We start from the raw sequence: 27318 nt of genomic DNA on the forward strand, positions 1-27318 counted from the left end.
TGAGAAACATCTGTCCTCGGATCTCCTTAGTTAAAGATAGAATACTGCTAAAATATTTTAAATTTAAATATTTTTAATTTCAACAAAAAATGTTTCTGCTGATACTTCTAGAGCATAAACTTCTTTCCCTATTTGGCTTGTGGTAAACATGCTTGAACCTCACGCTGCCCTGCAAGACCTGTGTGGCTCTTATTGCTGCCACTGAATGGCACAGGCACATCCTTGCTCTTTGTGAACAACTTTTACATTTGCGTACTGAGGTACCACTGTATAATTACTTCTAAACCCAAGTTTCACCTATAGATCTACCTAATTGTCTCCTCCATCCCAGTTTTTTTTTGCCCTCACCCCCCCAACCCCTTGCCTAACACAACCCATGCTCCTGCAACCCAATTTATCTTTTTGTAAATGAAATACTTCAATTATTCATATCCCACACTTCAAAAAGTCTGTATGAGGTTCTTCCACTTCCAGATACACATTTACTTCTTATTACTCTAAGTATTTGGAAGCAGTGAAGTTGTGCCCATTTACTACTTTTTAAACACCTTGCAGCTCTATCCCTTTTTTTTCCTCATCTTTTAAAGTACTTTTCAAATTTTACTGCTACTTTCAGAAGAATATTACATTTGTATGTTCCTCAATACATTTTCAATTCTGAGTGATATCAGTAAGACACTCCTTTGTAAAAGCAGGATCAACTTCTCCTTCCTCTAGTACCTAACAAATTAAAAGTGAGGGGGAAAAAAATAAAAGGTAGTACAGGGCAGGAATTACATATTAATTGGTGCTTTATCCAGCTTTATTGTGTTTGAGTTGCTATTACTTTATTCTTGACTAACTAGCAATGATGTATGTGCACATGGGAAACTAACACTGTCCTTATAGTCTCTTGTTCAGTGCTTGTTTGCCCTCCATCACAAGAAAAGGTACACTGGGCATTCGTACAAGCATAAGGAATAGTGTTCTGTAGTAGTTCATCAAATAATTAAAAATCAGTTCAAGCCAAGTTCTGTAAATCTCTTTTCCAGGTAACCAGGTCTCTTGCATAAGCCCCATTTCTTTCAGATGTAATTTCGCCGAAATCAGATCCCAAGCATTCTTGAATATTTTATGGCCTAGATGGTAACAAATCTTTTCATGAATATCTGTAACCTTCCACTAATAAATAATTAACTGCATGCTCATTAACAGTACTAAGGATTAAAAAGCGTTAAATTTTGTAATGCAGGAATTTTTTGTTTTCAGTTGAGCCTCTTTACATATTCCCTATAACAGGAATGATAAAATTTGATACATCAAATGTTACAATATTAAGAAATTCCAACTAATAACATGACCAATAAAATTTATTAAACATTATATTTACAACTATTTACATATCCTTCCATAGATTAATATTAAAATAGACAATATACAATTTAAGAATTTTCATTCAAAGGCATTTTGCTGGAAAAAATAGGCTCTATTACGAGACCACCATAAAAGAGCTTTTTTTTTTTTTTTTTTTTTTATGTTTTACACAAAAATATTTTTAGTATAGTAAGTCATAGGTATGGCATTACAGACTAATATGAAATATGGTCTTGTAAATATTACAATTGTTTAGGTATCAGTTATTGAAGTAAAGGAGTTAAGAGTTCTGTGAAGCATGCAATACAGTTCAGTTTCAGTTCTTTTACAGTTACGGTGATGAAACAAGCAGCTAAATCAAACACATGCCTTGTTAAAAAGAACTGCCAAACAGSAACACACTACACTTAAAAAAACAAAAAAACAAAAAAACCCTTACAACTTTGGTGCAATAAAACATCAGACAAAAACAGTTTTATAATTAAAATATCTATTTTATACAGTTTGAACATTAATTACAAGACTATTTACATTTGCACAATATGTATAAAATAAATTATTAAAAAATGAAAACAATATTACCTCTTTTTCCAGAAAGAAAACTGTACAGTAATTTACAAAATATAATAAGATTAATAGACTATTTTCCTCCAAATATTATATTTTCTTCCACAGGCTTTTTCATCTTTTTTTTCTGTGGGAGTTCAACTGTTACTGAAGTTTCATAATACAACAAAGCTTTACAGCAGACTTTAAGTATCATTTGTTTTTCGGTGGCTGTTTTAGTTATTAACAGCTTCCAGCGCTGTTAACTCACCGTGTTTTGTCTTTTTTTTAATTATTTATTTATTTATTTTCAGCAATAAGCCCTAAAGCTATACACAATTTTTAAAATACAGATAATGGTATTTACTGGGGAACTGATTTTTAAAATTAGCATCCATCTTCTGTATTTGAACAAGACTCCGTTTAACATTTTTCTGAAGGAATAGCTGAATTATTGAAAAAGGTAGTATTCCACAGAATTAAGTGCTCTATCTTAAAAGAAAAATACATTTGTGTATCACTGCACATCAGTCTCTAGTTGTCCAACTGAAAGAAATAGACAGATGATGCTAGTTGTCATATTGGTGTCAATTCAAAGTCATCATTAACATCAACAAGAGGAACATAAAACTCCTGAATTTCATAAATGCTGATAGATTTGTATGTAGCAGGATCGAGTTCTTGTAGTTTAAGCTGCCACTCCAGTCTCTGTACCGCATTTAAAGCTGCTGCTTCATGCTGCTGCCTCATCAAAAGGCATGTCTATTTTAAAATTTAAAAAGAAGTTATTTCAATATTTGAAAAACAACAATACAATGAAAATTTAAGAAAGAAAAAAATATCTAGGCATCTCTTTAGCAATGTGGAAGACACATTTAGATGGGAATAAATAGTTTCCTCGCTATGTATTTAGGAAGTCACAGATTATTCCATTAAATTATGTATCAACAAAAAGTCTGCTTTTTATATTGCTGGACTCTCCTTTATGTGGCCCTTAAAGCTGCTACAATAATTTATACTGCACTTAAATCTACTACCATCTTTGTAGTGACATTAGAGGCTTTTCTTTATAAAAGATATAGATATGATATGAATGAAAAGATATATGGAAAGACAGAGAAATATACCTTTAATTTGTCAAACTTATCATCGACGTCCTGTAACCACGACATAAATTGTCTTGCATTAAATCGATCCCTCACTGATGTTTTACTGTCATCAGCCTACAAAGAAACAAAAATTTTTTTTAACCAAGTTTTATTTGATAATTCACTTTTATACTGTAAAACATGTGGGACATTCATAAACAATGGTTCAGATGAAAAATAAACTCTTTAAGTATTAAGCTGTGTATGAGCATATATGTTGACCACCACTTTCACTATGAGCCAGCTCCTCACTAAAAATGGGCATTTTCAGATTCCCTCAAGCTAAAGCTATTTATCATACTCTATTTTTAAAATTTAGAGTAGGAGGCTTCAAGATTTATGCTTTAAAGTCTTAATCAGTATAAGGCAGATCTTCCACAAAATCACTTTTTTTTTTTTTTTTTTTTAAATCCAGTAACAAATGGATGTCCCTTCAGGGAAAAGCAAAAACATTAAATAGGAAAAATTAAGCAATCTGACTTAATTGGCTGCACAAGTATTTAAAAGCAAGAATAAGAAAAGTATTTTACCACCAAATCCCCAACTGTTTGTGATAGGAAAAAAAAAAAATCCGGGAAGCACTTTCATGAAAAACTAGCTTGCTTTTTCAGACTTTTGGGGAGTGAAAGATGTGTCAAAAGAGATTTAAAAAAAGAGAGAGGACACTTATTTGTCCTGCCCAGTTAAATCCATTAAAAAATTTACCCCCTCCCCCCCCATTTTATAAGAATCTGGAATATCAAATTTGTCCACTGTGAGAAACCCGATACTCTACAGATGGTCTTAAAACTAGACTATGCCAATTTAACATTTAAATAATAATCATGAGATAGCACAAGTTCCTGTTACTTTCTAGAAAAGAAAACCAAATCTCCTGGACACTGCAGGAACATGCTAACTGTAACAATGGGCAAGAACAGAAAAAAAACACAGGGCAGACACAGAAATTTCTAGAAAACAGCTGTTTGAAGATTCAGATATTCCCCAAATGAAAGCTCAACAGATTTGTTTGGAAAGAGCTCTCAACAAGGCTAGTCTCGTAATTCTGAGCTGTGGCCATTCAGGTGAGCTGTAAGCAGCTGACAGCCTGTCCGCCAAAAACCGGAGCCTCTGCCCCAGCTGCGGTTTGGCCCACATGACTCCAAGAGCCGTACGTAGCATCCACACAACATGAACAGCTCCAACGGCAAGCCTAGCAAGACCATGAAATCCTGCGGAAGCGCTTCTGAGACGGTCATTTTCCTGCCAAGTAAGTGTGATCTTTGCTTACACATCTTTGTCAGCTGTTTGCCCCAAAAGAAAAAAAAAATTAATCAGAAGATGTTTCTTCACTGTACAACAAAATTAGATTTGCTGAGAGAAGGACAACGAGAAAGTGGTAGAATGAATTACTGCAAGAGAATGATTTCTTATACATTCACTTTCTCCCTATTAAACAAATTTAAATTAGAGCATCGCTTTCAAGCTTGTAGTTTAAAATATAGGCTTCAATGATAATTAAAAGTATACTTAATACTCTGCTGAACATTATGGGCAGTACTACCATCTTCCAGCAAAAATTACAACAGCGTGAAACACAAAACTGCTGAGGTAGTGAGAGGGAAGGAGAGACTATTTTAAGTGTAACAATAGTAAAAATGGCAGCAATACTTGAGGAAAAAATGACTTCCTCTCTCATAAAAGTTCCTTCTCTCTCACAGAATTCAAATATAAAAACAGTTTATTTAAAATCAATTGCAACATACTAGCTACATGCAGATATACCCCTAACTCAGATGTGTATCAAAGTTCTGAAAATCTTTTAAGCTGCCTTTAAGTTAGGGCAAAAAAAAAAAAAAAAAGGACATTCTGAACTTTAAAACTAACGATGATGTTTTAATTGTTAACAAAAGAAAAGATCTCATTTTTGCCCTATCAATTAGGTTTATTAAGGAAATGATTATTTAAAAATTTGTCAGTACAAAGCTGAAAATGGGAGAACCATATAGTCTCTATAAAGCTGATGATACCTCTTGCTCAATCAGCTTGTTCTGCAGAGCTCTAGTTCTTTAAAAGATAGAAAAAACCTAAGAGCACAGATTCAGGAAACACTAGAAGCTATAAAAATCTTATAATAGGTTCCTGAACTAAAGTAGAATTCCATGTATGTCTGAAATGTAGGTGTTTCATTTTAAAATGCCCACTGTTCAATGTATCAACATTTTTATTACATCCATAACAGCAAATTTCGTGTTCCTTCTATTACGTGCATCTTACGGACACCAAAATGGGCTATGATGCAGTTTCCACTCTTGTTAGCAGACCTGTTCACAAAATACTGATACCATGAAATTGTATTCTCTCAGAAACATGGCTGAAGCAAATCTCAGATTTATATAGTATGCTGCTCATTTTATTTTTAACTAGAAACTACATGCTAACATTGAACATGTAAATAACACGGAGCTTCTAGGTTTGAGGTGATTTTGAAAAAAATGCTTTGATCTGGTCATGTTCAAGACCTTCACTGCTAGTAATCTGWTCTTTATAGAACAGTTTAATGACCATCTTATGGAGAGCAGAAAAGCATTATGCAAATATCTCTACAAAACATTTCAAAACTTTAAAAATCAATCTCAATACTTCACACACTAGCACTTCCCAATTCTCTGGACTGATGATGTTACCGACTGTTACATTCTGACAATTTTTGTTTTGTTTAAGCTGTTTGTGAGCTTCCAAAAAAMCCCTTGTATTTACAATTTAAATTAGATTTCACAAAAACCAGCAGAATAATATTGTCATCTCATCCTTTGTATCATTTTTGGAGGTGATGGAAAAATAGACAGTACAAAATGGAAAAGCAGTATACATGTACCTGTATCCTTTTTTTATTGCACACCCAAAAGCAGCCTAATCAAAATAGCAATCTCTAATGTGCAAAATCTTAATTCCAGTCAAGTCAATGACAATTTCACCACGGGACTAGAATTCTCTCCAAACACTCCTTTTGAGTCAGATTACAAAAGAATTTTTTTCTGAGATCCCGAAATACATCTCTTTACCTGAGCATCCAGAGGCACATTATAAACCTCGGCATCCAGCAGAACAGTGCAGGCACTGAACGGTAGTGCTTGATTAGCTAGAGTTCTTGCTGCTCGATAATGAACACGTAGAACTTCTTGTTCGTTAGAAACGATAAGCTTTTCCTAATGGAATAAAATATCAATGTATAARTGTACATTTCATAAATTAGCATTTCAGTTTGGTTCATAAAAATGTCTATGCATTTAAATATTTCTCTTTTTGGCTTACATTTTTAAAGGTGCAGGAAATGGACTGAAAGGGGAAGGGGTGGCTGTTCATCCAATCAACTCCAAAATTTTTATTTATTGATGCCAAGAATATTTCTTGGAACTGAAAAAACATTTTTCATTGTTGGGTGAAAGTCAGGCCCAGGTTTTCCACTTAGTGCTACTGAGACAAGTTCCAGTTGATGAAGAAGGTGAATAAAAAAATATTGGAGGAGATAAGAAGCCTATGATTAGCATACAAGTTGGTAACTGTCAACTGCATGAAGATTTTTGTCATGTGCTTGTAAAGTCAGGCACATTGGCCAAGCAAACTGAAGCAGAAATAGGCTTTGTGATTGGCATTTTCTTTTTTCCTTTTTTTTAAAAAAAACAACATGCAGAAGCTTCATAAATCCACAGATATGTGAAAATTCTCATTTGATTTAAGACAAAAAAAATATGGTCTCAGTTGGCCTAACCTAGTTTATAAGATTATGGAATTGAATTTGATTTGAAAAACAGTATATTTGAGCAAAATGACTAAAAATACAAAACATGCAGAATTTTATAAGACACAAAAGAAGTTATGTATTTATTACTGTTCTGCAACATAGTGGCTTTAATTTTTATCAAAAGAAAACAAGGTGTATTAAAAAAAGTTGGGAAGATAGAAAGGTCATGTCTTTCCTTTGTTTGGTCACAACTAATTTCTTTTCAGTCAGAACTTGAAACATGTTTACATTCTTCATGCTTATTTTATACCTAGCTTTGACCAAAATACTGAATTCAAGTAAAATCCTTCTACTGATTTGTTAAGCCATATCAAAAATAACTTAATCAAAAAACCACTACATTGAGTTTTCATGAGCCAGCTGCTTGTAAAAACCATGTGGAAGCTCTTAATGTACTTTATGCATGAAAAAGGTGTCCTGCCTCTGCGTCCACAAGCAATCTGGCCTACAATACTAACAATAGATCAAAATCTAGTCTGCCCAGGAAAAATGTCTGGACAACCTATGAATATAGAAAATTCTTATACCAGGGATATTTTCTCCAATTCTGTATTCAAATTCAGTGAAGACTACAAATGTAGTTCTAACATAAATTTAGGCAGTTTTTACAAACACAATATTGCAAATAGTAACATTTTAGTCTTAGAGCTACATGAGTCTTCTGATTTAAATAAACTACAAATGTAGCTGTCAGTTACAGAATTTTACCATTACTTAAATTCATTTATTTAAAAAGACAAAAAAAAAATTTAAATTCAAAGACTAGTTCTAAAGCTTACAACCATTATTAGCTTTCAAAACTAGAATCTGCAGCTTTCTTCTCACTGCCCATAAGAAAATCTGAGCTACATCTTACAGCAATTAACAGACAAAAGCTTCTTACCCCCTTTAGTATACTACTAACAGTTCTCCAGATTATCATATAATACTGAATTTATATTGTTACATTTTTGTAGTATTTGTCTGATTCATAAACTTGGATGGAAAGTATTTTATTTCTAAAGTATTATTATATTGAGCAAAGCACAGTCTATCCATTAAAACAAAACAACCCCCCCCCGCCCCGAAGTTTAAAGTTGGAAATTAAAAAAAAGTCTACTTTAGTCTTACCCTTTCAATACTGTGCTGTAAACGTAGTTTCATCCTTACAACCTCCTGTTGTTTAAACAGTTCCTTAAGTGGGTCTGACAGTGAGGGAGGTGGTGTAATCTATGGAAAAAGTTTTATAAATAGTATAGTGAATATGTGTTTAACATATGTTTTACATGGCCTGTATGATTTGAGCGTTCATTTAAGAAAACATAAGCACATTATTTTTTAGGAAAGAATTTGAGAATTTTGTTATGTACCATTAATTAGGTGATTTCAACCCATTTGCAATAACAAGTTATCAGGTTTATTAATTTTATGATAAACTTTATTACAATGGCATTTCATACTGTTTAATGCTTTTAACCAGTCATTGTCAGGATGCCACAGTTATTCTTTAAAAGAGCTATACATAAAAAGATCTTAAAATACAACTTGCTTCCAATTTTAAAGACTTTTTAAAGCACAAACCGTTCATTTTGGAAGGTTAAAAACTGTCTATTCATATACAAGAACACAGTAAGAAAAATTAAAGATTTCTAAAGAAATGCATATATACAATGTCACTGGCACCCTATATAGCACAAAAGATGACAGACCACATTCCTAATCTTACAATCAGAAGGAATAAGCAAGCACACAAAACTAACCAGAACCCCAGGCAGTGACTTGGGGGGGGGGGAATTGCTCCCATAAGTTATTCAAAAAAAAAATTACAATTTGTTCCTAGAAAAATATTCAGATAGACTTCTCTGAATGAACTATCTACGCTATTATTGACTGGCTACACTCAAAACATTTCCCATTTTTATGGTCTATTATAGTGAACAACAGATACTATTATCCCGACTGATCTATATCTGAAATGATACCTGCAGCCCTCATGACAACTACAGAAATTAGATGTTTCTTGAGAAGTAACTAATAAACAGAGTTTTAAGGCTCTAACCAAAGTTTACTTTACTCTATGCAAGTTCTCTCTGACAGTTCAGCATGCTTTGTAGTAGCTGCTAGATGTAAGTGCATTGATACGGTTAATGCATTAAAAAGCTAATAAAATGTTTGTGGCTATCTGGATATTGCATATTACCATCATACATACTGTAAGGGTAAAAAGTTTTTTTTGACACTGCAATAACAAACTGATTTATCTACCAAAAGTTATTTAATCATTCTTATCCTGGAAAATTATTTCAGGATAATTTTTCCCCCAACTGCAAGTTAGCCAGTATTTTTAGAATTAAAGATCATATTCAATAACTATTTTTATATTCATTAAGTTATTTTTGCTGTAAAAGTATATGCAACTCCTTCATAAGTTTCAAACTGCTAAACAACACACACTTCTCTCAATGAAAAAGGCTTGGCTTCCAAAACACTGAGTAAGGTTTATGGCATTTGTCATTTTGTCAAAGTCATCAGTACATTAAAAAAATGCTACTGGAATAAACTCTCTCAATCATAATGGATTTGAATGTCTTCATGGTCAGCCTGAGATATTTTACAGCCTAGTTTTGCCTGGAAACTTTATATTCATGGCACACTAATAGCACTGCCATGCGCTTTCAATAAAATAAGACAATATGTTCCTAACACCACCATTTTTTTCAAAGTAATTTTACTAAAAAAACGCAAGATCTCTTAAAAATCTCAGTCCTTTTCTCAATGGAGAAACACACAGCAGCAGAAGATAAATCTGTCTGTAAATTTAAAATGCTGCTTCTTCCTCTAAATTTATAAACCATGTAATTTTTCCAGGAGAAATAAGAATCAGCAGCATAGGAAATAGGTGGAAGGACATAATTATCTAAACAGCAAACTTGTATATGTGTTTGTTTAAATATACAAGAGAAGCTGGCATTATACATGGGGGGGGGGGGTTAAAAGAAAAGTCTCTTTCAAATCCCAGCATTGTTTCATTAGATTACTGCTTTGACTGATTATCAACATACAGATTTTCAAACCAATATCTAAAAAGGAAAGAAGACTTTCATTCCACCTAATACATTCTTAGCACATTTGCAGTATTACTAAAATCCACGGCACAACAAAATCATTTCAAACAGCAGGTGGCGCCATAAACTTGCAAATCAAAAGCCTCCGAAATTCAGCTCTCACCGACGGGGCTCGATTTCTCCTACAGAATTCATGATGTTGATTAACATGCTGTTTTGAAAGAGAAGCGAACAGAAATTTTATTTCTTGTAACCAGGAAAAATAAAGTACAAGGTGTACCTCCTAGAGATTCAACCGTACTAGAGGAAACGCACCCAGGAAGAGGGCACCGGAGTGTGGAAGCCTTGCAGCCAAGGCTGCCTTCGCGCGCAGCCTCGCAGCCATTCCCTGCGAGCACCCAGCACCAGCAGGAAGACTTCCTGCCTCGCAACAACAGCTCCTTCCAATGCTAGAGTTTCCTACAGCCCCTGTACAAACACCGCTTGACTCCAGCAAGTCATATTCTTTCAAAATATAAATTTAAATACAGGATTGAATTTGTTTACAGTAGTTTATCAAAGTTTTCTCTCTTCTTGAAAAGATTGGAAAAAAAGAGCCCGAGATCCTTAAGTGCTGCAAACAATTGCAGTCCCTGGACACCGCCTCCTAGAAATTCCACACTGTCACCACGACCAGATTTGGACAAAGGAAATAAACGTTCTGGTCTCAAAGAAAACAGAAATAAAAGGCTTCAAGGAAAAAAAGAGTTTCAAGGCTGCGAGAACAGCCAGAGGCTCCTCCTCCTCTGGTCAAAGTGATGGTTACTAAAGAGGCAACACAAGATGTGTAGGGGAAATACAGACACATATTTGGAACTGCAGGAACAGAGCATGAAACCAAATACGCCAGAAGGAAAAAGTGACCTCAGTTTGTTTTATAACCRAAGTAAGTTATCAGGCTGGTTTCTTAGGAGCCCAGAATCCATAAAGATGATTCTTTAAGTACCCTGAATAGAAGACCCCCAACCTTCTCAGTCTGCCTCAGAAGTCCTGTTGGAGGAACCACCAGCACCCAGGACTAGACCGAACGTGGCCCTTCAAGCCTTTGCTCCCCTGCCGCAGACGCCAGCCCTCCGCGCTGCAGCACAAACAGGAGTGCTCTTGAGCAACAGCTAAGGTTCAAGACATACCCTCACCACCCAAGCACCCCAAAACAAGCTTTCTTCGCATCCTTCGTCACAGCTACAACAGCAAGACCAACTCTTCTCTCTTTTGCCTTCAATCCCCCTTTGTGACTGTTATAAAAAAAGAGCAACATGAGCTAACTCAGATTCGCACATAAACAAAAGCTCCATGATTATTTTCATACCTCCCTGCCCTCCTCACCTTGCCTTTGCCATTGAAATCAACAGGGTCACTTTCCCATGGAAACATTTAATACATTTGGGAAGTATGTTTCTGGTAACATTACTAAAGGGAGCTTTTGCCACTTAAGTTTCAAGGACAACACCCAAGAGCCTGGACAGAATCCCTTTTGCTAGAAACATGTTAGCTAGACAGCCAGAGAAAACTGGAAATGAATACTCCTGGTATCTTCTCTCAGGGAGCAATATAGATAAAGATGACCAAACCCAACACAATATACTGATGCATCAATCTGAAAGGCAGCACAGCTAAGTACAATTTAGATTTATTGTGTTAGAAGATTCAGATTTGTTGAACTGACCTGATATCACCTATCTCTTACTTTATATTTACATTGGTGAGAGGGAAGTCACAGTTCATATGCAACTACTCTTATGGCCTTAGGTGATATGGGTCAGAAATTACAATATATAAACAAGACAGTGGAACTCAAATTTAAACTCACCACCTCCTGGTTCTCCTTCAAGCATCTCCTAAAGGATGCTTGAAGTTTATCAAGTGTACAAACAATAGTTTATCATTAAAAATTCCTGCACGGAGAAGTGTTGTGTTTGCAGAGCTCGTCTGTATAAACTACTTAATAATTTTAGTTTGTCGCTATTGAATGTAACAATCATGATAGTTCCCATTAAAAATACCATAAAAAGGAGTATTGCTAAACTGAAGATTTTATACTCAAAAATTAATGTTTTGTTTATAAATTGATGTATGCATTTTCCAGCAACATGAAAGTAAAGGGGTATATACATGTTATTATGCATGATATGATATGCAACTGTTAAATGACCTTTACATTAGGAGAGTTTTAAATATTTCCTTAGGTGGTTCTTTAATGATTTTCTGGTAATCTGATTTTTGCCTCATTAATTTACATAGGCTACTGGAAAGTAGATATTCTTTCTTAAATTATTATATTTAAAATATCACTGTGTGAATGTCAACATGAAGACAATATATTTAGCTTTTACACTCTGAGACTCGGAACAGTTTGTGCATAAACACTGTAATCTCCCCTTGGTTTCCAACTTCTGCTGCTTTCTTATATTCTTACTCCTAATGGAAATAAACACTAATTTCATAACCATTTATTGTGGCTTCTCAGCATCTTTTTTTTTYCCCCCCCTCCTAAGTGTACAACAAAAAATTTCACCTGTTCTTTCTACAACTGTGGAAGATTAACAGTACCATAAACGTACAAACAAAACAAGTATCTAACTTTAAATGCCAGTATCAGCAAGATTTGTATGTATAGGGAAACAACCCAGAAATCTAAAAGAGATAAAAATGAGTAACTGCAATCCTTCAAGAATTATTCATATTTTTATCAACTTGTTAAAAAAACAAAAAACACACTCTAAAAAGTAATTAAAAGTCATGAAAATGGGCACATGCATTCATCTCTGATATTTACTGGACTTAAGCTATCCAAGAATTTGCACTACACAACTCCCTGAATTTATTCTCATGAGTTACAGAGTCCTTATTATACATAGTCAGAGAGACAGGAAGGAAGTATGAGGCAAATCTTAAATATCAAGTCAATAACCCTCTATTTTTCTTCTCGTGCTTACACACATTCCCATTTATGACAGGGAAACGAGCTGCATTGCCCAGGTAGAAGATGGGCCAGGGAAAAACTAAGCCACATTTCTCCACTTTGCGGTTATCCCAAATGAAGCACTCAAGTGTGATGCCAAATCAGTGAGTTGTAGCTTGGAAACAGTAGGTACTCGACTAGCAGTTGCTATTAAAACAAAACAAAACAAAACAAAACCTCTGCTTCTGGTGATAAAGATGTACTACAGAAACTACAACAGCTACTGAGAAAGATATCTAGACTAGGGAAAGCTGGCAGCCAAGCTTACTATACATCCTAATCCATTTACAGACTAAGTAAAAGTGTCATCTTGCCTGCATTTTTCCTCAGACTATAATTAACTTGTTATTTATTTCAAAGAACCATGATCACCATCAGATAAAAGAGAACTTGCTGAACATGAGAGGATATACACGCATACATACTTCTCAGGCAGACATGGGGCCTAGTGGAAAAATAAGAGCAAACAGCTTATGTGGGAATTATAACTACTTCTGGAATGAAGCAAGGAAAAATTTTAAAATTTACTTCTATACATGAAATTTGTGTTCATTACTTACGTAATCAAGGGAATCTGCAGTTTTCTCTTGGAGAAAACTAAGGCAACATCTCAAGTAGGGGCAAGTTATCTTAAAGGAGTGAACACAATAACTAGTCCATTCAGAAATCTGGAGACTGAATACTGGACACCTCGATTGTGTGTATGAGATTTCACATGCACAAGTAGTTCAGACTAGCAGACATTTTTGCCACTGAAGGATTAAGTTATTCTCCCCATTCCCCCTAAAGCCAGAGGTTTCCTTAACTTGACAAGTAACGGGCATATAATCAAATACTACTGAATTCTGACATTTCCAAGTTACTGCATGTCAGCCAAACAACTGCTTTAGGAAATCAAATACATGGTCTTAGCCTATTTCAACTACCAAGTGTATTAACTTAAACCTTTCCAAGGGATTTAAGTTAGTATGTTTACCTTAGAACTGGGGCAGTTTAAATATGAGCACCTGGTCAGTTCAAGTGAAACAGATGATAGGTGGAAACCTATAAAGCCTCCTTCTATTTCCAGGAATAATGGTATTTCAAGGTGGTTAGCAAAAAACTCTCAATACACTATGTTTTGGAACTCCCCTGTCCCCACTTTTTGTGACAATAAACACAGAATCAGTGGTGCTGAGGAGCAAAGAAAGGAAGCATCACTCAAGTGCTACAGTGATTGTGTTGACTTGTGTAACTGGTTCTTCAGAACAGAGATTGGCAGTGATCACGTTATTTTATGATACCTTGAGGGGCACCTCCACAGCAAATAGTGATATTAACTGCACTTGTGCCAATTATTTGCTGCATTACACAGAGGACTCAAATTACTCTTTCACAATTCTGACATGGGCACATTGCTAATGATACCTATGGTAAGCTTAAAACTAGACAAATGTCCCTGAACTACAGGTGTTCTTCAGTGAAATGGAAAACAATTTCACATGATTAAATAAAATTCAGAACACTCTAAATTGATGGATTACAAAAGCCRGGACACAGCCGATCACACTTTTYGCTGTTGAGGGTATGAAGGAGAAATTGAAATAGTTAGCAGGTACTCTCTTACTTAAAACTTTAGGTGATGAACTTAAAATCTTAGAGCAGAGCACTCCATCCACCTCCAGATAAAACATAGCTTTGAATAATTAGTTTTAGCTGGACTAATGCCAGCAGAAATGTGGAGAAGCTCTCAAAAATTGTCTTTATTTTTTAAAAGGATAGGTTTTACACTAGGAAACACTTTGAAATATGAGAAAAAATTGTTTATGTACCTTTTACAGGTTTCTTACATGATTGCTTGTCTTGTAATGACTGTGACACCACTGCTTATATTTCCATCAAATGGGGTTTTTAGGTATGATGTCAATATTAATTTGACATGGGTCAATTCATGATTTTCAACACAAGTATTTTACTGAATCCTAAAGATCAAGAGTAAGATTTTTCAGAAGCAAGTTATGAAGAACATGAAAGTTAAAAAAATAAAGACAAAATATGCCTTTCATTGTACCATATACTAAAAGACCATGTTACTTACAGTTGGAATGCATATCTTGCTCAAGGGATTGCCATCTAGGAGGTATGATCCATTGAAGGTCACGTATTCATCATAATATTGAGGTGCCTGAGGAATAACACTGCACAGTAATTTACGCTTCTCTTCTATTTTTTTTCTTATGTGTAGGTATTCAAAATATGGATTTGCTCTCTCTGAACTGTATGGCTGAATCTCTTCGAGTTTCAAAGAATCAACAATAGCTGCCAAAGACTGCTGTGTTTTCTCCTTGGCTTGCAGTAAAGAAGGGTTCACCTGCACAGGCTGAGGTACACGAGATACTTTTCTTTTACGTGGGTGATGTACCTGAGCATCATCTTCCTCAGTTAATCTAATTCTTCCTTTCATAGATGCTGATGATTCAGACTCTTTTTCTGATGTCAGTGTGCAGCCAACAGGATTCTGCTTACCTTGGTTAGCAAGCAAATTTGCTCTATTTCTTGTGATTCTTTGAGGTACTTCTTGCTCTTCCACTTTTTGATCCTCAGCAATTTCTTCTCCTTCTAGTTTAACTATTTGGCTATATTTATGCACCTCTTCCTGCATAATCTGTTGTGAACTATTTTCCAAATTAGTTAAAGAATACTGTGGTGGATCATCTGTCAACATATTTTCTCTATCTGCAATGCAGGTTTTTTTATTAACTGTTTCGTTCATAATTTCCTTTGACATTCCTGAACTCGTTTCACAAAGATCAGTGTCAGCTTTATTATTAACAACATGCACTGAAACCAAATTTTCTTGTTGGCTTTTTTCATTTCTAATATCTGTAGCATCCACTGTGTTACTATCTACTTCAATTTGAGCATTCTTGCAAACAAGTTTATTGAATGTGTACAAATTTGCATTTAATTGTGAACTGGGATCCCCCTCAGCATCTTTTTCTATCAGTACTGCACGCAAGTCATTCACCCTTTCATAACCCTGTGAAATATCCTTAGGAGAGCTCTCAGAATACACAGCAACGGGTGCATCAGCCTTCTTAACGTTTGAAGGGAAGAAAGCATTTTCTATCTCTCTGGTACTACTAGCATCTGTATCCGAAGTAGAAGTTGTAGTTTGAACTAGACTTTGTTGTTGTACAAATACTGAATCTTGACTAGTAGTGCCTGGTAAAGAAACGTGTTTAGATATATCTGGGAGTGGCTGGATAGATAAAGAACAAGGCGACTGAGAAGGCAAAAATGATGCAGATTCCTGAAAACTGGAATTTCCCTTAATTTCAGCATGCTGAGGCAAAAATTCAGGTAATTTTTGCTCTTTTAAAGTCCTGTTTTCAGAATTATGCATTACTACAACATTATTAGTATCTTGCTCTGATACACCATAACCTGAGCTGTTAAACTCGTTGTTTAATGAATTAAGTCTGTTAAAAGGCACATCCCACGGTTTGGTCTGCTGAATCATACCACTTTGACTACATGGCTCTAAATGCATATTAAATTCTTCTGAAGGGCTCATTTGAGCAATATTTTTAATAGCACTTGTACCCGTTGCTACCTGCTTGTTGCTGCTAACAGCTCCAGTTGGAGATGGTGTAAAGTTTGACTGCAAACCAGACATACTATTTTGAAAATCTCTTTCAAGCATGCTACACGATAGTTCTGGTTTAGGAGAAGTGCAAGCATAACTCTGAACTGATGGTAGAGCATTCTGATTATTTTCTTCTGATATTCGAGCCTGTTTGCTATGCTCAGGAACAGCAGCAGGCATACTGCATCTTCGCACCTCTACAACAGGTCTACACTCATCTAAAACGAGTTTAACATCTTCAACAGATGCTGATCTAACGTAGGATGGTGGAAGTCTGTTTGTGAAAGGTGGCTTAATGCGATCTGCCAACTCAGCGATGCTATCAGTCTCTCTTTCAAGAAGGGCTGGTGATTTGGCACTTGCCAAAAATGGTGATTGTGAAAAAGACATTTGGGAATCAGAACCTTCTGGCATAAAGTCTGAATCATATTCAATTATAGGCCTTGGAGTAGTTACTGTGGTAGGGCAAGAATCCTCAGAGCTTGCGACTGAAACCATAGACACTGATCTTGAGCTCAGACCTGTCTTTTCACTTTCTGATTTTGGAGATCTATTTATACTATCTAAAACCAATGATGATTTCAGATTTACAGTTTTTGTATCTACTGATTGTGATCTATTACTTGTAGCTTCTTTCTGCTGTTTTTCCTTCACGCAAACATCGGACAACTCTGAGCTTTTTGAACGAATCAGTTCTTTGTTTTTTACTTCCGTTACTGAATGTTTTGCTTTTTCTTTTATCTTGTTAAGTTCTAAGCAAGTGCGATTTCTTAAACGTTCCTTCTCTTTCTGTTTTATTTTTTCTTTATGTTTTCTATGCCACTGCTCAATTTCCAAATCTTTAAGACTAAGCATTCTTTCAAAACTAGTTTGCATTAAGTCATCATTGACTAATCTTTTTTCTTTAGGTCGAGCATCCTTTGGTGCAGGGGATGGCTTGGGCTTAAGTTTCTCATGTTCAAGTTTTAGTTTAAGTAAGCTAGTGTGATGCAGTTTATCTTTATGCTTGTCTCTTTCTTTGTATCGGTCTATATCTTTATCTTTTTTATCTTTCTCTCTACCATCTGGAGTTTTCAACAAATCATCTTTTGGTTTTTCTTTTAAAAATGACAGTTTGTCATGCACTGTTTTATTACTTTCTGTAATACTGCATCTCCTTTCTTCTTGCACATGTTTTGAGTTTGCTACTGTCGAGCTCTCTTTATCTTTGGATTTGTCTTTTTTTTCAGATTCCTTTTCTTTGTCTTTAGTTCTATTTTTCTCAGATTTACTATATTCAGATTCTTTTTCAGACTGTTTGACTTTTCTTTCAATACAGTGTTTTTCTTTGCTTTCAGCCAAATGTCTGTCTTTATCAACCTTTTCTTTGTCATGCTTCTTATCAAACTTTTCTTTGTTTCTTTCTTTGTCATCGAGTTTTTTAAAAGTACCAGTGCTTTTTATTTTATCATTTTCTTTATGGGATCTTTCTGCTTGCTGGAAATTGGGTTTTTCCTTTACTTTCTCTATACTTTCATTTAGTTCTGCTTTTTCTTTCTCTGACTTGTATTCATGTTTTACCTTTTTCTCTTTTTCTGCACTTTTTCTTTCTGTCTTTTCAGCATCTTTTTCTTTGACTGAGATTCGTTTTTCAGTCTTTTCTTTATTTTCCTTTAAATTTTTTTCTTGCTTTTCAGTATCTGTTTCTTTTTCTATTGAATGCATGCTAGCTGCCTCATCTTTAACACCTAAGCAAAACAACTCCATTTCTTTATCTGCAAGCACAATTTCTTTTTCTTCTTTTGTTTTTTCATCCTTGAGAAATTTCTCATTTTCCTTTTTGTTTTTCTCTCTCTCCTCTTTAGTATTTCTCTCTTTCTGGAACTGTTTAACTAATTTATCTTCTTTCACCACAGCTTTTTCAAACTTTGATTTTCTGTCTGAAGAAAGAGATTCATGTTCTATATTTAATAATATATCTTCGGTTTCATCACTTTTGAAAAAGTTCTCTTTCCAAAATTCTCTGTCAAACTCGATACTTCTTTGGACCTCTTTAGCATTATCTTTATGTTTATGTTTTTCCTTTTCCCCATCCTGCTCCTTTTTATGCTTATCCTTGTCTCTTTCTTTGTGTCTTAATTTATGCTTTTTAAGTGTTTTACCTTCCTTGTCCATCTTTTTCAGAGTATACTCAGAATTCTCAAATGTTGGGCTATTATCTTCCTCTTTAATTTTAGGACTTGATTTTTCACCAAATTCTAAGTGAAAATCTTTCTGAGGATGCTTGCTTTTTTCTTTATGCTTGCAAGATTTGCTACTAGAACTTTCTACTAGATATTCAGAGTCAGTGTTGTGGTCATACCGACCTAATTCGGATTGCAATGTTATTTCCGAGCCTCCTGGTGATGAGCAAGTTTTAGTGTTTTCTTGCTTTAGTGGTGTTGATTGCTTTTCACTTAATCCACAAGGATGTTTAGGAGATTTGCCAGCAGTGATATGAAACAGATGTAAAGAAGAATCTTCTTTTGGGCTGAAAGATTTCTTAAAAGTTTCTTCCTCTCTAGTTTTATCTAAAGAATCTAACCCTGAAGTAGCTACATTTGTGACTCTAGCATTTTCTTTTTCTTGCTTTAGTTCTTGATTCTCTTTATTTTTGCTCTGATTTTTTAGTTTCCTTTTAACTTTGCCTTTTTGCTTGTGTTCATTTGYACCTACATATTCTTTCTTCACTCTTACATCAGAATGTGATGTCTCTGAAATAGAACAAGGAGAGACGATCTTTTTGTCTTGAAGTACATCTTCATCTGAACTTTCAGAACTTGAATACAAAACTCTAGATGATTTCTGTTTTTTGTTTTTAAATGATTTTGAAAACACAACCTTTTCTTGCTTCACAAGTAAACTGTTCTTTTCTGCTTCAGTCTCATCCTCTTTCCTTAAGTCTTTTCTAAGAATATGTCTGTCGTCAATCATTTTTTTCATTTCATCATCATCATCATCTTTAAACTCATACTCATCAACAGCAGATGGAGGTGATGCCTTATTAGGGACTATTTGTTTGCTGTCATTGACTACAGTGTCTTTTTCTGCTTCTGAATCAACATGGCCTTCTACACTGGAAGGATTTACAGATGGAGCCTCTTCAGAATCTAGATTGAGAAAACCAAGAATTASTTGAATGCTGATGGAATTTTCTTCACGCTTTGAGCACAAAATGGCAACTTTATAGAAAAATATCAAAGTAGAATATCACAATGAACATGGCCTGTTCAAAAAATGACCATTATTGCTGCAGTTCTTGTCATATAGCAGTTGATGCTTAAAAAAAACCAACCCCTCCAAAAAGATTTCATAAAGTACAGCTACTACCAATGCCATACTCAAACATCTTTTTATACACACACACACACTCTTAAATCTATTCACTTTTTGTATGCAGTAAGATTAATTTTGATAAAATTTTGAATTTTTCAAAATAAATATCTAAAACATTAAAATGAAAGAGTAAGATACAGAATGACAGTCTTGTACTACAAAATTCATAGGAATGGAAATTATATTAGGTTTGTAATTCATGAATAAACCCAGGAGTTTCTGTAAATTTTATAAATGTATTAAACTTATTTTAATCTTCATTAGTATTCATAAAAGTCTACCACATATACCAAAGGGCCACGAAACAAGCCATCAGTTACACTGCTATATAACTGATATCCCTTAAAACAATATGCACTATACTTCAAGCCCCTTTTTGTATGCAAAAAATATAACACTATGGCAGAACATGTATTTACCCTTTGCACAGGGCAATATGTCCTATTTTTTGCTTGAAATATAGGGAAACCTTGAATAGAAAGCATTCCCTTTTATTTTTTTTCTTCTTTTTCAATTTGTCAGAGAAAAATAAACTGACTTTAACCATTACGTGACATAATGCTCTCACTCTCATAATTTTACTCAAAAGAATCTGAGTTCCTGAAGATACCATGAAAGAGGAATGAAAAGTTCCTGCCTACTACTCAAGCAAGTTACTCATGGTCAAGAATCTTTGCTTCTATGGTGACAGTAACTCCTTCTGTGCTCTGACAGGTGATATCTGCTCCAAAATCTGCAGGAATACAGTAGGGGTCAAGGATTACTGCCTCCCCATAAACAAGATACTAACTCCTCACCTTTACAAATCAGTGATTCTCTCACAGGCAGGAACTTTGACTTACAAAGTAAGTATAACTAACTAATATTCATGTACAACACCGGCTCCTGATTCATCTACTGAGGATACGAAATAAGTGACTTTGGGGCTAAGTTTCCCAAAGAGACCTCTCATCAAGCACTTTACCATCTAATAAATATGATATTTTCTCCATATTTTTCTCTGATAAAAACCACCATTCTGAGGTAGGGCTGATTTGGGGAGGGGAGAAGGAGTCAATAAAGAGAAGGAGAGAGAGGGAAAAAAAAAAAAATCAGCATAAAAATTTCAGAGAACTCAATTCAATTGAGCATCTGGAAAACGAGAAGCGGATAACCACCTTAGCAGTATCAGTTGCTACCTGCAGCAACTCCTACTAGCTAATGTTACACAGAAGATTAAAAACATCTAACTTCATCTAAAGTAATACGCTTTATGCATGTATGTGTAAAAGTATGCAACTAAAGGGCTACTTCTACCTGAGCAACTGTCCTCATCATCAGAAATAGGCACCTCCCTTTTCAATAGCATTTCCAACTCTTCGGTTTCAGCTACGTCAACCGGTCTCTCCCCATGCTTGTTGGCTTGAAATGGATTTCCACCATGTCGAAGCAGCAACTTTACAATCTGTGGCATTAAATAAGCGAACTTTTAGTTTTTCCATAACATGTTACTTCACCAACAAAAATCTTTAGTTGCACATGAAACAGATAATGTGATATGTGATCCCTAACTCTTATCTATGAAGTTGAGACTGAAGAGCAGAACTTCAGTACTGAAATGTAAAGTCCAAATATACATAATCTGTTTGTTAAAAGAAGTAACAGAAAAGATTAAAGAAAGGTGTTCACGATCACACAGACATTGTATCATCATAAAGGAAAGCAACACTGACCTTTTTGTTCTTGCTGTTCTAGCATTTCCTGACACAATTCATCTGGTTCCTCACCAAATCTCTCTACTCCTGTGCACTCAATTTACCTCCTTACTCCAAATTTTATAGCACTTAGCTCTAAGGATCAGGAAAGAGTTTAAGTAGCAATACTATTGATTTTTACAGCATTTCAAAGAAGCCCAGTTACAGATCCAAATGCCTTGGGGGAAGATCAAACCACCCCCACTCCCAGCTGAGTAAGATCACAATGAAATCATCAATTTCTCTAACACCAAGGGCAAAACTGTTAAAAGTTACAACGACACCAAGGCCACTGCATTTTCAGCTCAATATGCAGTATCAGTTTATTTTTTTCTTTGCACTATGTACTAAGAATGGAGAGATTCAGCAGGCAGTGATACAGTAACAAGAAACTTCAGTTTTTTTCTAATACATACCTATGACCATCTTGGTGACATTATGTATGTTGAGACTGGACAAGCAAGATATCCTGTTTTCCAAATCTCTACTATTATTTTATTCAAGGTCCATATAAAGACCCATTTTTGTTTAAGATACCCATAAGAAACATGTAACAACAGTTAATAATAAAAATATCACAATCAGATTATTGTAATTCTCTCTAGCCTTCAAAGAAGATCCTATCAACCTGAATGTCTTGCGCGGAAGGTAATCCTGACTTAAGAATAGCTCCTACTTTTTGTCTTACAAAGCATATCACATAGTCAGTAATTAAATAAAAGAGACAGAAGGGGAGAGTAGAGTCATTTTTGCATCCGGTTTGTAGAAAACAACGATAGATTCATAAATTAAATGAATCACTGCCAATATTTTACATTATCTTCTCCTCTAAGTCATTAATTGTAATTTTTGAAAAAATAGTAAGAATATATTTACCTAAGCTCTGAGTCCATAAACAAATATATGAAAATAAATTTAGAGTATATTTTACCTGTGTGTATATAATAGGAGTATGCGTGTGTGTGTACACACACATGGTTTAGAAGCATTTTTCTGTTGAAAAATCTATACAGTAGAAGTCTTTCAAAAAATATTTCTATTTATTAAAAAAAGTAAAAGAAACTTTCAACCATTTAATAAAGCAGACACTAATACAAAACATCTGGCAATAGAAGTAGGGTGAAAGGCAAGATGAAACAGAAAACCAAAACAAGTTTAAGATGTCCCCAAAACAGCAGAAATAGCATTATGAAACCATTTGAGAGTGATTAGGACAGTCAGAATTTGTTCTAATGACTGAGAATTTCAAACTACTTATTTATCCCCCACCACTCCCACAACACACTCACATTTCTATGCCCACTGCTAGCAGAATCATGAAGTGGTGTATCATCATCCAAGCCCTGTGTGTTCACATCTGCTCCTGCTGCTATCAGGACTTTAGCAACATCATAGTAACCAACATTGCAAGCTTCATGCAGAGGTGTCCAACCTACAGTAAATAGTGGTAAGTGCAAGTTTGAAAGGTCAAAGACTGAAGGTTTTTTTTTTTTTTGCTGTACTCTAAAACTCTATTGCCTTAAAACATTTCAAAATACATTCATACACAATAATTCACAAGAAGGTAATAGCATCCATCTGATGATCAACATATGCTTTATCAACTGTAAGCTTCATGCCAACAAATTCCAAACTTCACTGTGATTAAACTGAACACAGAAGTCACTAATCAAATAGTAAAAGAGAAAATCTGGCCAAAAATCCGCAGGCTAAATATGTTAGAAATTCTTTAAACACATTATTAGGTACATATGAACAGCATCATTCCTTCCAATAGTATGGTTTCCAAACTGTTTCTAGATAGAATAAATTATGACAAATTAATACAACCAGTGTTTCTTTAGAGTCATTGAACATGTACCAGGAATCGCTAAAGACATTCAGCCACAATTAATCTAGATAACAGGCTACTAACAAATATCACCAGAAAGCTGTCTTCTAGAATATTAGTCATTTTTAGGAATTTTGATTTCCTCATTGATAATCTTAAGTCCAGTGCTCCTCACTTTTTTGTAGCAGAGCCTCAGCCAGAGAAAAAGACCAACCACCACACACCATATTCCATACCTCAATAAACTCCTCTCGCCACTTGATGCCTTCCACTTCATAGATGCCCTCAACTTCCAGCCTGCTGTTGCTGTTTCAAAGCCCAGTTCTGGGAACGTATTCAGCTTTTGTTTTAAACATAGCCAGTGCAAGTCTGGAAGAGTTTATTCACTTGGACTCTGTCTCTCATCAGTAACAGGCTTGTACCTCAACTTAGGAATCCATGACTAGATCCTTCAGTAAAATAATTCCTCTTTCATCTCTCACTCAACTTCTGACCTTCCACTCACTTAATGAAAGGGGCTTCTAACTTACTCTGCAACTAAATACTTCTTCCTGATCCTTCAATACTAAATTTCCTCTCCAATAACTACTTGGGTCACTCTCAGCACTTCCTGGCTACCTTGTTCTTCTTTCTCTCTTCTTGACACTTGTCCTTTCCCACCCCTGCCAGTGATGACACTCTTCTGCTCTCAGCACTTTGATCCCCATCTTCTTCCTTCCTTCAGTGATATGCTTCATTAACTCTCTCCATAATTCGTTCTTCTCCACATTTTACCGCTTTGTCTTTCTAAACTGTCACAATGTCCAGCCTGCCAACTCCAGCCCTGGCTTGCTCTCAACATGTTTCCTTTGCTCCTGTTCTCACACAGCAGTATCTTCACAGAAGATCTTGCTGGCAGATATCCCATAAGCAGGGTTATTTCCTCCATTACTAATTCATTTTCTCCTTCTTCAGTTCTGCCAAATTCTTAACTAAAAAAACTCAAATTCTCTAACTTCCTTGAATCCTAAATCCTTATTTGTCTCCACCCATGACTCACTCCTCAAATCCTCCCCTCTTCTTGACTTCCTCCTCTGCACAGAATTTTGAAGCTCAGCCATCTCTGCTTCTCACTTTGGATTACCCATGGAAAAGCATTTCATTTGACCCCAAACACCTCCTCCAGAATTCTTAATGAAGTCTCTTGACTTGCTCCTAAATCAATTCTCAAAATCAACTCTCAACCATCCTCCTCATCCTTCACCCTACTTTTAATATTAAACATCTCTTCTGGAAGTGTTTCTATTCACCACAAGATTTATATTGGTCTTACTCCTGAACCTCCTCCTCATTCTCTAAAACTGCTCTTTTAACAAGGTCTTTTCATCTCTCCTCTGAACTTCTCTGAGGATCCCACTGGATCCACCTCTGCTTCCTTTCTCTTCTTCCGCTACAAATCACTCCTGGGCAGCCCCATCTTCAAATACAAATTCAGCTGCCCTCTCTCTTCCAAGAAATCACTTATCTGTTTCTTACCTAAATCATGTTTTTGTCCATCTCATTGATATCTTCTCTTGATGTCAAGCTTGAGCTGACAACTAATCACACCATACAGTTGTTATTTTCCTTCACTGGTGGCTCCTAACATCTCACAATTCCCACTGAGAACATAATTCTCCTTTATAACCATTCTCACCCATAACCTATGAGTCATTCAGGACAATAACCTGAACACTTTCAACAGGCTTCTCTAAGTCTAAATCCACACAGTTCTCTCAACAGTATCTCACACACTCAGAACTCTCATCCAGGCTTTCAATATATTCTTCCTTCAATTATGCAATGCCTATTAAAAAAAAAAACAAACCTCAAAAATGGTTAGGCTGTTGGTACTGCCAGTTAGCTATACTAACTGATATTCTCAATATTCTCTGTATTCCCTTGGGATGCCAGCAGCTTCCCACAAATTTTATTACGTTTTCTTCAGCATTACACTTTCTATAGAAAGCGGTCTCAACAAAACCGACAACTCTGCTCTTTTGTATAGTTATTTCCCCCTCTTCCCATGATTCACTTCTACTGTGAATGCAAACAAGCCAGTGTTTAATGGCTAACATTGAGAGGCAGAAGCTCAGGAGCAGTTTGTTATGCTGTTTATAGAACATGTGTTTGATGGGTTTGAGTTGCCCTTGCATTTAAGGAAAAAAAAAAAACCCACAACCACTGAATCCTAACTTCTACAGATGCCTCTTAGACCCCCCACAACAACCTCCCCAGCCTACCCAACCCTGTATGCTCTGATTTATCCTTCCTTTCACTCTGTTCCACTCCTCCTCATTACCCCAACCCCTCTCCTATGACCTAAATCTCTATCTAATACCCTAGCTACTTCTTATGCCCTTTTGTATTGGCTGAGGAAAAAACTAGCAAGTACTTTGACTTAATTTGGTGCCTGGCCAATCAACAACTGGCAACTACTGAAGTCAAAACTGCCAGTTCTATTTTCTGTGGAGGCATTACTTGGGGTCCCTCAAATTTACCCTCCCCCCACCAATAAGACATGTAGAAAGTCACCTATTGTGAGACTGTTAAAAGCAAAGTAGGCAGAAGTTTCCCAGCAGGTTTTAAAAGTTTTTTGGGGTGGGGTCTTACAGACAAAGCAACAAGCAGTACAGACTTATTTCCTTATTAAAAAAGGTACAGAAAGATACTAAATAAAGGATACTAAAAATATGGTACAGGAGGCATCTTAATGATTATTGATCAGAGATGTAATCACAGCAAACACCAACATACCCAAACTAGTATTAATCTAGATGACAAATGCAAGCTATACCACACTTGTCTGCTTTACTGCATATTAGTTGTCCCCGTGAGACGATACACACTACAGTGCTACCAGTTTCACTGCCATTACTAAACTTTGCATCTCCTTATATAACCTACAAACACATTTTCAGTTACAGACTTTGCCTAGTATAATTTTATGAAGTTAACAAGCATGCACATTTATTTTTGTGCATGCATAGCCTGCAAGGATCCTGGTCACAACTGGAACCTCCAGATATTAACATACTATACTAATAATATACTGCATACTATATTGTCCAAGTACTACCCCTGCCATTAGAATTAAAAACGTGATTTGAAAAAGTCCTAGTCGATTTTAAGTTATATTTTTTCATTTGCATGCAGAATAAACTAAAATTAAACTTCTGAGAGGAAGTTCAATATTAATTTTGAATTTGAACAATTAAGAGAATGTGTATCAACTTACCTGCAAAATCTTTTACATTCACATTTGCACCTAAACTGATAAGCTCCTTAACCTGTTTAACATCCCCTCGAATGGCTGCCATATGTAGAGGAGTCTCCCCTCGTTCATTTCTCTTGTTAACTTTGTCTTTTTGTCTTGAAGAAGAGCTTGAAGTTTTCTTCTGTGTTGGTGTTGTTTGCAAAGTTAAGGTGGAATCTAGAAATAAGTTTTGAAACAGTCACTGTAAGTTATTTAACACTATTTTTACTTTACCTTGTTTTAACTCTTAAAGATGATAAAAATCAGCAAATAATTATGTTTAAATAAAGAATGTAACCGACTTCACATGTATACACAACATGTATTTGCAATGTAAGAAAGGGTGTTTACAAAGTCTTACTATTTTTCAAACAGATTTCAAGGACAGATAAATCCTATCCAAAGTACAAGGTTCACACTCTCTGGTATAGACTCTTTTGAAATAACACAAAGCATCGCCATGCAGATTAGTGTCATTCCCCTCCTCCCCCTGGCATAGTTCCAGCTACGTTGCTTGTGGGATGCCAGTTTAAGGATTAATTACTGGCTGTGTATTCTACTCCCTGCACTTCCTGAGATGTGTCAACACAACTGTTTTTTGGGACCTGGACAGTAAATAGCA

The 27318-nt window shown here is 35.4% G+C and overlaps 1 protein-coding gene across 7 annotated transcripts in view; it reads right to left on the minus strand.

The window, feature by feature from the left end:
- Positions 1–1976: 1976 nt before the first annotated feature.
- ANKRD12 (ankyrin repeat domain 12) overlaps positions 1977–27318 on the minus strand; it is a 67999-nt gene continuing 42657 nt past the window's right edge. For 4 of the 7 annotated variants that reach the window (XM_026078808.1, XM_026078812.1, XM_026078810.1 and 1 more), the window contains 8 exons: positions 26679–26873; positions 22881–23023; positions 21152–21302; positions 14954–19632; positions 7942–8040; positions 6092–6235; positions 3027–3122; positions 1977–2661 (listed from right to left, as the gene is read on the minus strand). In XM_026078808.1, the coding sequence (XP_025934593.1) occupies positions 2476–2661; positions 3027–3122; positions 6092–6235; positions 7942–8040; positions 14954–19632; positions 21152–21302; positions 22881–23023; positions 26679–26873 (5693 nt within the window). In that variant the 3' untranslated portion in view covers positions 1977–2475. Of the gene's footprint in view, positions 2662–3026; positions 3123–4317; positions 4331–6091; positions 6236–7941; positions 8041–13942; positions 14838–14953; positions 19633–21151; positions 21303–22880; positions 23024–26678; positions 26874–27318 lie in introns of those variants that run through there. The other 3 variants (XM_026078809.1, XM_026078814.1, XM_026078815.1) reach the window with 3 other exon arrangements.

The sequence above is a fragment of the Apteryx rowi genome, unplaced genomic scaffold (genome assembly GCF_003343035.1).
Source record: "Apteryx rowi isolate R43461 unplaced genomic scaffold, aptRow1 scaffold_489, whole genome shotgun sequence".
Lineage (NCBI taxonomy): Eukaryota > Metazoa > Chordata > Aves > Apterygiformes > Apterygidae > Apteryx > Apteryx rowi.